This window comes from Podarcis vaucheri, assembly GCF_965113315.1.
Source record: "Podarcis vaucheri genome assembly, chromosome: 11".
NCBI classification, from domain to species: Eukaryota; Metazoa; Chordata; class Lepidosauria; order Squamata; family Lacertidae; genus Podarcis; species Podarcis vaucheri.
The window spans coordinates 3,051,230-3,063,490 of NC_138749.1; the positions used below are offsets into that span (position 1 = coordinate 3,051,230).

Below are 12,261 nucleotides of genomic sequence, written 5' to 3' on the forward strand. Positions count from 1 at the left end.
TAGCCCCCGGGACCAGCACAACAGGCCTTTTCAGTGGTGGCTCCCCATCTGTGGAATTCCTTCCCCAGAGAGACAGGCGTGGTGCCATCCTTGCCATCCTTTGGGATTTTTTCTTTCCTTTGGGAATCGCGTTGCCTCCCTCCAATGGTGGTGCTCATCTTTTAGTGGGGTGGGTAGGACTTGAGCATATTAACAGACCCTCCAATTGTCCCTACTTTCCAGGGATGTCCTTGATGTAGATAAGCTGCCTGGTTTCTGATTGGATGTCCCTATTTTCATTGGAGAAATGTTGGAGGGTAAGGAGTTATCTGACCCTTGAGCCGTCGGAAGGCAATCCTGTATAGGGAAGTTTTTTTTTTTAATATTTCATGTTTTATTATGTTGTTATATACCGTATTTTTCGCTCCATAAGATGCACTTTTTTCCTCCTAAAAAGTAAGGGGAAATGTCTGTGCGCCTTATGGAGCGAATGCATGGTCCCTGGAGCCGAATTGCCCAGGGGCAAAAAGCAGAAGTGGGTGTTGAAACAAAGCCGCTGATCAACAAGCGATCGGGAGGGAGATAAGGGAGGCTAGCAATAAAGGAGGCTGCCTGGAAGGGGGGAGGTAAAAGCCCATGGATCCTCAGGATTTTTGCACTGGGTCACCCCAAATTCACCATCAGATCACATAGCATGTCCATGGCTAAAGCCTGCCCCCCCCCCCAAATCACACATCCACTGTTTCGTGGGGCCTTGATGGCACAAAAATGTGGTTACAAAGCACGGACCCACATGGATCCTCAGGATTTTTGCATTGGGCTACCCCAAACTCACCGTCAAATCACATATCATGTCTTTGACCACAGCATGAACCACAAAAATCATACATCCACTGTTTCATTCAGAATATTTTTTTTCTTGTTTTCCTCCTCTAAAAACTAGGTGTGTCTTATTGTCAGGAGCATCTTATGAAGCGAAAAATACGGTATGTTGGAAGCTGCCCAGAGTGACTGGGGCAACCCAGTAAGATGTGTAGGGCATAAATAGTAAAATTATCATTATGGAATGAGACATCCCTATTTTCATCAGAGAAATATTGGAGGGTATGTATTAATATGTTACTGAATGAATATTTTGTATTGTTAATTATTTTAATTTATTTCTGATTTTAAATTGTTTTTGTTGTATTTTATCTTGTCGAGTTGCTTTGAGGTTTTTTTTTGTTTTTTTTTTGTTTTTTTTTGCTTTTCGACTGATAAATAATATTACACTCCCCCTTCATTGTTTTAGGCCTCCTTCTGCGCTGCGTTTCCAAAAGTCCAAACTTTAAAACTCCCCGTCGGAGTGATTTTATTTTTGTCTCAGCACGTTCCTTGGGAAAACCCACATTTTACCACTGAAATGGAGCAAACAGCAGCAGGATTTTCTACAGATTGCTGATGCAGAGGTAAATTGCAGATTTTGGTGGGGAAAGCTTTGGGACAAAAACAAATGGAGAAACACTCAGATACAGAGCTTTAAAGTGCAGATCTGTACTTTGAAAGCACAGCAAAAAAGCAAGTCAGGATAAGCCTGTCAGGATATATATGTCACATTTGTTGTTTTCGTAAACAACTCAGAGACTGTTTCAGTATTAAAGTGGTTTGCAAATACTGTATTTTTCGCTCTATAGGACGCACTTTTCCCCCTCCAAAAATGAAGGGGAAATGTTTGTGTGTCCTATGGAGTGAAAGCAGGCTCCTTGGCTTCAGCGATAGCAATGGGAAGCCTCCGAAGCGCAGAGGGAGCGCTCCCTCCGCGCTCCGGAGGCTTCGCGTTGCTTTCGCTGAAGCCTGGAGAGCCAGAGGGGTCAGTGCGCACCGACCCCTCTCCTTCTCCAGGCTTCAGGGATAGCCGCCTGAAGCCTTCGGAGCGCAGTGCAAGTTCCCATTGCGCTCCGCAGTCTTCAGGTTCCTTTTGCTGAAGCTGGGAGAGCAAGACTCTCCTGGCTTCAGCAGAGAGGGAGAGCTGCGCAGCGCCCCTTCAGCCAAGCGGGAGGAGAAATGGAAGGGGCTCTGTTTCTCCTGCCGCTTCGTTGAAGGGGCGCTGAGCAGAGAGGGGGAGAATTTCTTTTTCTTTTTCTCCCCCTCTAAAACAAGGTGCGTCCTATGGTCCGGTACGTCCTATAGAGTGAAAAATACGGTATATGCAAGAAATCCTGGCCATTCTGTCTGCTGCTTTTAGACATGACCCAGACACCTTCCAACCATTGTACCAAAAATTTTGATTGCACAGTGGTGGGACCACGAGGACCAACTCTGCTGAAACTTGAAGCAGCTCTCGCTTAAAATAGAAAATCATTAAGAATTTACAATGAGCAACAACAGCCAGTGTTTTGAGGGTGGGGCTTACGGCAGAAGCCCCATTTGCGTCCTGATGCATTATTTAGTCCAAGCTACTTTTGAGTCCCTGCGAGGAAAAGCAGAACAAACAAAATTTGGAAAAAGAGATGTCGCTGCCAGCCTCCTGCATTCCCATGTTTTCTGAACTCCTGCCTTTTTCAAGACCTCATTTGTGGTCACTTCTTTTCGGTAAGCCTAAAACCCTGAGGACGTCAGGCAGGCAGGCAAGCAGGCGCCTTCGCTGAACCCTTTTTGACACCTGCTAAAAACATTTCTGTTCAGACAAGCCTCCCCAGATATGGAGAACGCTGATGAGTTTTATAACCTGTCAGAGCTGCTTCCAGATCCTAGCTCACAGAGGATCACGCTAGCCAGCGATCATTAAGTAAAAGTCTTTATTGAGTTACAGTTTCCATTCTCAAGCTGCTGCGTGCAACTCTACGTCTAATGGCTAGATCGGCGAAGTCCCGTCTGAGTCTCCGCCCCTTGCGCACCAACTTAATATCCTAGCCCTGCTCCACCTTTTCCGCCTGACTGTTCTCCTCTGGGTCCCTCTGCCCCCCGGGGTCTCTTCCTTCCTGGATTCTTCTGACGCCGACCCCCCGGACTCTCCTGTCTCCTTGCGCCGGGCTTTAGGACCTGGCTCTCTTTCAGGGCTGCCTACTGCGTCACTTCCCTGTGCATTTGAACTTGGCGCGCGCGCCCAACCTTCCACTTTCCATCTGACCGTTTCTTCGCTCCCCGATGGAGGTGTGGCCACTCCTGACTCATGCCCTCCCCCCTGTTGTGAGCTGCCAGCGCTTGATCCCTGGCTCTCTTCCTCTTCCCTGCTCTCTGGCGGTGACGCTGGTCCCGATTTCCAACTGCTCTCCTCTGAGTCCCCTCTGGCTCTATCTCCCTGGGGTGTCCCCCTAGGCTCCCCCCTTGCCCTGGCCACTGGTGCTCCTTTCTGTGAATCTTCTGATTCACTGGAAAGACTCGGAGATCTCGGGTCGTCGTCATCACTCATCTTTTCCTCTGCCTCCTCCCCCTCGCTCTCTGTTTCCTCCCTTGCCCTTGCCTCTGCTCCTGAACCCCTGACATAACCTGTTTTTAGTTTATCGCTGATTTTAATTGCTTGGCAGTTTTAAGTAGATTTTTATTGCTTAATTGATATTAATTGTTTTATTCATTTTGTAAACCACTTTGAGGTTTCAGAGGATAATTGTGCTTCAGTTTGTGGATTGGTTCGAAAAGTGCAAACTGGGTACTTTCTTCTTGTAATAATAATAATAATAATAATAATAATAATAATAATAATAATAATTTTATTATTCATACCCCATCCATCTGGATGGGTTTTCCCAGCCACACTGAGCGTCTTCCAACAAATTATTAAAAATACGTTAAAATATCAGTCACTAAAAACTTCCCTAAACAGGGCTGCCTTCAGATGTCTTCTAAAAGCCAGATAGTTGTTTTTTCCCTTTGACATTTGATGGGAGGGTGTTCCACAGGGCGGGCGCCACCACCAAGAAGGCCCTCTGCCTGGTTCCCTGTAACCTCACTTCTCGCAGGAGGCCATTGGTGCTGGACCTCAGTGTGCAAATGGAATTTCTTCTCTGTCTACAACCGCCCCCAAGCTTGGTGGTGAAATAAAAAAATTAAGGTCTTCTGTATATAATAAAGGTTCATAAATGTAGCAAGCAAACACGTACATAAATATATAAACCACATGTCTGAAGCAGCACAGGAGAACAGCCATGAAGCCATTTTGTCTCCCAAACTGACCAGGTGTTTTCTCTGCAAAGTCAAATGGAAAAGCCTCCCCATTGTCTTTTCCTTCACAAATCCTGTCTTAAGGGTATGTCTGTCTGTGTATGAATAGGGTGAGCCTGTGACCTGGCTCAGGAACTAAGTATTTATCATTACAAAAGACTGGCCAGGCTCCCCAGGGTATCAATCAAGTGAGCATTAACAGGTAACTTGCCAGACAGGAGGTAAACAATGCACTCAGATTTCTGCTGTAGACCACCCCTTTCTGTGATGTAGGTATGATGTTTCTGGGGGTGGTCTTGGACTCCAGGGCGGGCAATTTAAAATGTCTATATAAGGGCAGGCACACCTTTGTTCTGGGTCCTCCTCCTTCTCCTGCGTGAGAGGGGAGCACCCTGTTGCAACAGTTCAATAAAGATCAGAATTACTAGCTGCTTTGCTTCTCAATATTCTCTGGTTGGCCTCTGTTCTTTTCTCTGACCGATGGAGAACCTGCAAAGGACTCTAAAAGGGCTCTTGTGTCCCCCATAAGGGAATAAGGGCAGATTTTCATTTATTACCGTGGCTAGTTTGGCCCTCGGGTTCCATAATAGCAGCTACCACATGCCAATGTGAAAAGCTCAAAGGGGGGGAGGGGGAGGTATTTTAAACCACATCCTGTAGAGCAAATCAGCCTGCAGATGCTCCCTCTCTGGTCCAGCCTTAAACTGACTTACCTTTGGCATCTTGCGGAGGTTGGGAGACAGCTTCAGGCAGGTGACGTGGCCACGGTCATCCCCGATGATGATGATGGGGTAGATGGCGTTGAACTGAACATGGGTGATCTTGTTCCTCTTCTTGGCCACCACCGGCTGGTTGCAGATGGGCTCGTATTTGTTCACGCTCAGGTCGAAGACGTGGGCCTGGCGGGAGACACAGGCGATGGCTGAACAACGTTCCTTCTCTATTTCTATTTTTTATTTATACTTTTCAAGTTTATACCATTCACTAATTTTTGCAATCATTTTGACATTTCCAAACTTGACTTCCTTCCCCCTCTCTCTGCGGTTCCTTAATTTTTCATATCTTCTGCATATCCAAATTAACTTAATTTGCTCGTTTATTCATCTTCCTTAAATATATACTCTTATGAAACTGCAGGTTATTACAACAATCCTGCCAATGTGGTTTTTTTCCCAATTTTTTTTTATAGATTTTAACAGATATAACATATAAAACATGCAAAAGAAAGAACATTACAGTACTAAAAGAAAAAAAGAAGGCAGAGGACTCCGAGCCGCTGCTTCCCTCCTGAGCCGGGTGAGCATGAAACCCGGGAAATTTAAGGGACATCATCAATCCAGAACAGCAGCGGGACATGGCACTGGGATAAGGGAGTTTCCCGCCAAATAAGGGACGGTTGACAGCTATGCTCGTAGGTAAACTGGCCTTATATACTAATAGATATACTAATAGTAACACTTTGAACCTGGCCACTCCCCCCACCCCCAATATTTCATATCTCTTCAAAGGCCAAGGATCTTTCCAGTGTGTATTTATCCTTTGAAACAGGAAGTGCATTAAAGAGGAGCGAACAACAATACCCAACACGGAAGATTGGCAAATCCTAATGGTAGAATATCTGCAGCTAGCGAAAGCGACAGGAAGAGTAAGAGGCCAACCAAAACAAAAAGTCTACAAGGATTGGGAATCTTTAAAAAATCTTTAGAAAACTATGGAATAAAAGGAAACATCTTGGCAGAATTAGACTGATCCCTGTATTGTATAAATATAAGTTCGTAGGGAAGTAAAAAGAAATTACCGTATTTTTCGCTCTATAACACGCACCAGACCATAACACGCACATAGTTTTTAGAGGAGGAAAACAAGAAAAAAAATATTCTAAACGAAACAGTGGATGTATGATTTTTGTGGTTCATGCTGTGGCCACAGACATGTGATCTGACAGTGAGTTTGGAGTAGCCCAATGCAAAAATCCTGAGGATCCATGTGGATCCATGCTTTGTAACTACGTTTTTGCACCACTGCGGCCCCAGGCAACAGTGGGTGCGTGATTTTTTTGGTGCAGGCTATAGCCATGGACATGCTATGTGATCTGATGGTGAATTTGGGGTGACCCAGTGTAAAACTCCTGAGGATCCATGTGGATCCGTGCTTTGTAACCACGGAGGAGGGAAGGAAGGGGAACCATGGATCCTCTGCTCACGACTGCAGCAGATCCCCCCCGCCACCCGCAGGCATTCGCTGCATAACACGCACAGACATTTCCCCTTACTTTCTAGGAGGAAAAAAGTGAGTGTTATGGAGCAAAAAATACGGTATATAAGAAATATGTAGCTGTGCGGTACAAAGTAATGGATAAATAAAGTACAGTGAGATTAATTGGAAGTCAGTTTTAAATATCTTCTCTGTAAATTTTTTAATTGTGTTCCATATCAGGAGTATATATGATGATATTATAATAATCTTCTTGTATCTTATAGTGTGGTGGTTTGTTTTATTTTTCTGTTATTTGTTTGTTTGTACGTCTGTTTTCTCATAAATGTATTTATTTTAAATTAATAAAGATATATTTAAAAAGAAAAAGAAATTGAGACTATCAGCACCCACTCTCTCAAAAGGAAACCCTCACAAAAGGTAATTAGCCCAGAGCAGCAAAATGTTTGTCAGCTTTCCCAGACAGAAAGAAGCAACGCAGCCTGTCAGAAAATAAATTCAAATAAATAAATAAGTAAATAAATAAATAAAGAGGAGCGAACAGGACCAGACGGCCATCTGTCATGGCCGCTTTAGCTGAGATTCCTGTGTTGCGTTGCAGGGGGTTGGACTAGATGACCCTCAGGGTCTCTTCCAACTCTGCAGTTCTGTGCTCCTCCTGCTGCTGGCAGCTGCCGCATTTGCACGGGAACAAGGACCCTACGCATCTGTGGCTGGAGGAGGCTGGCACCAATATAGCTCCAAGGCGGGTGGAAGCACATCACTCAGAAGCACCATTAGTATCACCGACTCTTAACTGCCCAAGCTAATGTCTAAGATAATCAGGCAATCAGCTCTTAAGTGGAGGGATTCCTGCGCTGGCTGACAAATGCAGAAAGCACACACAGAGAGACACACACAGAGACTTGCTGCCTCCACAGCTCTCTGCTATTCAGGGTCTTGATGATACAATCAAGAGGGCCAGGGAGGAAATTAATGGATAAGGAAGTCAAGGGGTGGGAGAGAAGCAAGCTGAGCTAATGGATTTAAACAGGGAGGGGATGCAGAGAGGGGGAGGGGACTGAACATGATGGAACCTGCCTCCCTCTGCAATGCCCAGCTCAGCTTCAGAGCCAGAATGCGGGCACTTTGTGTGTGTTATGTACTGAGTTAAATAGGATCCAGAATGCAGCAGTCTGATTGGCCCTAGAATAGGATTCAGAATGCAGCAGTCTGATTGGTCCTAGAACAATAGGATTCAGAATGCAGCAGTCTGGTTGGCCCTAGAATAGGATCCAGAATGCAGCAGTCTGGTTGGTCCTAGAACAATAGGATTCAGAATGCAGCAGTCTGATTGGCCCTAGAATAGGATTCAGAATGCAGCAGTCTGATTGGTCCTAGAACAATAGGATTCAGAATGCAGCAGTCTGGTTGGCCCTAGAATAGGATCCAGAATGCAGCAGTCTGGTTGGTCCTAGAACAATAGGATTCAGAATGCAGCAGTCTGATTGGCCCTAGAATAGGATTCAGAATGCAGCAGTCTGATTGGTCCTGGAATAATAGGATTCAGAATGCAGCACTCTAGTTGGTCCTGGAACAATAGCGTCCAGAATGCAGCAGTCTGATTGGTCCACAGGAACCACCCAGTCCAGCTCCAGGTGGAAGGGAATCCGCAACCTGATTGGCCTACAGGTGAATCCCGGAATTAGCCAATCACGTGGGGGCCCATTGTGTAAATAATGTATATAAAGCAGGCATTCTGGGGGAACTTCCATTCCTCCTCACCACTATGAGCTGAATAAAGAGCATGAAATCCACTCTCGACTCCGAGGATATTTCAGTGTGTGTCTTGAAATCAGCAGTGAGCAGACCTGCCAAGGAAATTCAAGAACATCTTTATGTACACGACAACGGCGGCAAGAGTCTTAATAGCACAAGGATGGAAGAACGAAGGAATCCCGACCAAAGAACTGTGGCAAGAGAAACTGATGGACTATGCGGACTTTGCAAAACTGACACAAAAAACTAAGCGATAAGGACAACTGTGACTTTAAAGAAGAATAGGAACCTTTCTCAAAGTACTTAAAGAAACAACAAAATGAATTGGACTCCTTGGCAGGTTTTGAATAAGCACTCACAAACTTTTTATTGGTAACATATAGATAGATAAATTAAGGATCTTTACAATTTTATAACATGCAGACAGAAAGATGTGTTGAGAAACAAGAGAAAGGAGCTGAGGGAAGTCTGGGGTGTGTGTGTGGGAGGTTGGGTTTTCTGTTTAGGGGGAGAAGGGAAGGAAAAATGGAGGGGGGACCAATGTGGATGATGTATTTTTGTTTAAATTATTGTGTTGAAATTTCTATTAAAAAAATCATATAATAATAATAATAGAATTCACAAATGCATGGGGAAAGGTCTTTCCAGGGTTCTTAGACATGAGAGTTGCATGGATCCTCCATGTGCAGGAGCAGACTACCTCTCTGTCTGACTGGGTCCTGGGGAAGAAACTAGGAGGGAGGGCATTTGCCTCCTCCTCCTCCTTCTTCCCAGCAGGATTTTTGTCTTGCTCCGACCTTCTCTATTCTGGCTCCGCTTGGCACATTTCTGCAGCAGTCCGGGGAGGTCCCCAGTCACTGTTATAAAGAAAGAGCCATCTGTAGGATGTTGTTTTGAAGTGCACAGGCAGGCGCTGACAAATGCAAATTGCTTGGGATGCTGGCTCCAGGCTTTCCAAAACACGACAGCCACACGCAGGCAAGAGGCACCAGGGACGGAGGATGAGAAGCTCGCAAGCGAGCAGAAGGTCAGAGATAATCAAGTCCCTGAACTTTCCAGTCACAAACTCTGGGTTCCGTGAACTCCCAAAGACAAAAGCTTATTATTTGTTTATTGACTCGGCTACAGAAAAGAATTACATTTCTCCCTCTCTCTCTTTTTTTCCCTGGCAGAAGGCAGAGAAGGCACTGAAAGAGAGTTCGGAAATGCACTTAGAATCATAGAATCATAGAGTTGGAAGAGACCACAAGGGCCATCGAGTCCAACCCCCTGCCAAGCAGGAAACACCATCAGAGCACTCCTGACATATGGTTGTCAAGCCTCTGCTTAAAGACCTCCAAAGTAGGAGACTCCACCACACTCCTTGGCAGCAAATTCCACTGTCCAACAGCTCTTACTGTCAGGAAGTTCTTCCTAATGTTTAGGTGGAATCTTCTTTCTTGTAGTTTGGATCCATTGATCCGTGTCCGCTTCTCTGGAGCAGCAGAAAACAACCTTTCTCCCTCCTCTATGTGACATCCTTTTATATATTTGAACATGGCTATCATATCACCCCTTAACCTCCTCTTCTCCAGGCTAAACATGCCCAGCTCCCTTAGCCGTTCCTCATAAGGCATCGTTTCCAGGCCTTTGACCATTTTGGTTGCCCTCCTTTGGACATGTTCCAGTTTGTCAGTGTCCTTCTTGAACTGTGGTGCCCAGAACTGGACACAGTACTCCAGGTGAGGTCTGACCAGAGCAGAATACAGTGGCACTATTACTTCCCTTGATTTTTTTTTTTCATTTTAAAATTTTATTTACTTCCCTTGATCTAGATGCTATACTCCTATTGATGAGGCCCAGAATTGCATTGGCTTTTTTAGCTGCCGCGTCACACTTATTGGCTGAAATAAAACGGTGCGATTGGCCTAAGTGTCAAAGCAGGAGCCGGGAGCAGGTTGGCATAACTCATAAGATGTCAGCATAGCTGTCAACTTTTCCCTTTTCTTCCCTTTTCTTGCGAGGAATCCTATCGGAATAAGGGAATTTCCCTTAAAAAATGGAAAAGGTGACAGCTATGGGTGTCAGTGAAATTAACTCTTTATTCAAAGAAACAAAAACTGCTCAGGCGTAGTGAGCACATCTTCCCTTGGATAATCTGAGAAGTGGAGACAGCAATGGCTTTAAAACTTAGCTGTGATTCTTGCACTGCAGGGGTTGGACTAGATGACCCCTGGGAGCCATTTCAACTTGACAATTCTCTGATTCCTCTTAATTCTCTGTTTTGTGGGTGGGGAGAGAGATTTGTTCTGTTTGCATCTGGTTTCCAAGAAATGCTACTGAAGGTTATTGTTCATGTTTTTATTCTGCTTATATGAAAACAGCTTTCTCCAGACTTTCTTGGGCTCCATGATCACTGCAGATGGTGACAGAAGCCACGAAATTAAAAGATGCCTGCTTCTTGGGAGAAAAGCAATGACAAACCTAGACAGCATCTTAAAAAGCAAAGACATCACCTTGCCAACAAAGGTCCGTATAGTTAAAGCTATGGTTTTCCCAGTAGTGATGTATGGAAGTGAGAGCTGGACCATAAAGAAGACTGATCGCCAAAGAATTGATGCTTTTTAATTCTGGTGCTGGAGGAGACTCTGGAGAGTCCCATGGACTGCAAGAAGATCAAACCTCTCCATTCTTAAGGAAATCAGTGCTCACTGGAAGGACAGATCATGAAGCTGAGGCTCCAATACTTTGGCCATCTCATGAGAAGAGAAGACTCCCTGGAAAAGACCCTGATGTTGGGAAATATGGAGGGCACAAGGAGAAGGGGACGACAGAGGACGAGATGGTGGGACAATGTTCTCGAAGCTGCCAGCATGAGTTTGACCAAACTGCGGGAGGCAGTGGAAGACAAGAGTGCCTGGCGTGCTCTGGTCCATGGGGACACGAAGAGTCGGACACAACTAAACGACAACATTTAAACAGCTCAGAGATTTCATTCCACTCGGTGGTATTAAGATAATTACAAACAGATTTCTGCGCCACTAGAAAAGTCCACCATTAAGTGATTAAAAAGTTGTACCTCCCTTCATGTTGGATAATAAGTACCTTTAATTTTAAATTTATGGGGTTTAATAGATTTTATAGTTCATACGCCACTTTGTCACGATTTTGCAGCGTTTTTCTCAAGTTAGTCAAGAGTGAGGTTTTTATTTCAACAATCCAAGGTGTTTAATTATGTTGTGTGTGTGCTTCCAATTAATCGGTCTTAAACCACCCTAGCTTTGATATGACATGAAGCCAGCCTGGAAGCCTTATCGGCGAGCGAATGAAAGGCCAGTCTGTGTCACCAGATCTCCTCTAATCAGTGCAAGAATCCAGGATGAGTCAGAAATAAAGGCAGCAGCTACAAAGCAAAAGATCCGGTAACCTGGCAACATCGGATGGAATCAATACGGCAAAGAAAGGTGAGGGATGATTAAATACCAACATGGCCTTTATATCCTGACGTGCATCTTTCTGACATGCAGCTTCCGCGGGCCTCGTGGCGGATCCTTTCGCCTCCCTCTGCTGAGGCAGAGCTCAGCGTGCCCTGACACAAACATGCCAGGGTTTTAAGCTGGCAGGTCCTTTGGGGAGAGGGGGCGATAAATTTAGCAACAGGCTTGGGGTGTCGCTCTCTGGCATGCAGGAGCATCTGTGGTTGTAAGGAGGACAGAACCAGTAAATGATGCTCCTGTCCCGCTCCAGAGACCACGTTCCCAGCAACGTGCCAATAATAATAATAATAATAATAATAATAATAATAATAATACTCCGCCCATCTGGCTAGGTTTCCTCAGCCACTCTGGGCGGCTACCAACAGAACACTAAAAGCAGAATAAAAAGCAAACGTTAAAAACTTCCCTAAACAGGGCTGCCTTCAGATGTCTTCTAAAAGTCAGATACAGTGGTACCTCGGGTTACATACGTTTCAGGTTACATACACTTCAGGTTACAGACTCCACTAACCCAGAAATAGTGCTTCAGGTTAAGAACTTTGCTTCAGGATGAGAACAGAAATCGTGCTCCGGCGGCGCGGCGGCAGAAGGAGGCCCCATTAGCTAAAGTGGTGCTTCAGGTTAAGAACAGTTTCAGGTTAAGAATGGACCTCCGGAACAAATTAAGTACATAACCCGAGGAACCACTGTAGTT

General features: G+C 45.1%; 1 protein-coding gene across 1 annotated transcript in view; it reads right to left on the reverse strand.

Annotated features, from left to right (window-relative positions):
• The window catches only part of DNAI1 (dynein axonemal intermediate chain 1), a 172,511-nt gene that overhangs the window by 41,637 nt on the left and 118,613 nt on the right, over positions 1–12,261 (reverse strand). The window contains exon 18 of the mRNA XM_082191317.1: positions 4,833–5,018. Coding sequence (XP_082047443.1) covers positions 4,833–5,018 — 186 coding nt within the window. The remainder of the gene's footprint in view (positions 1–4,832; positions 5,019–12,261) is intronic.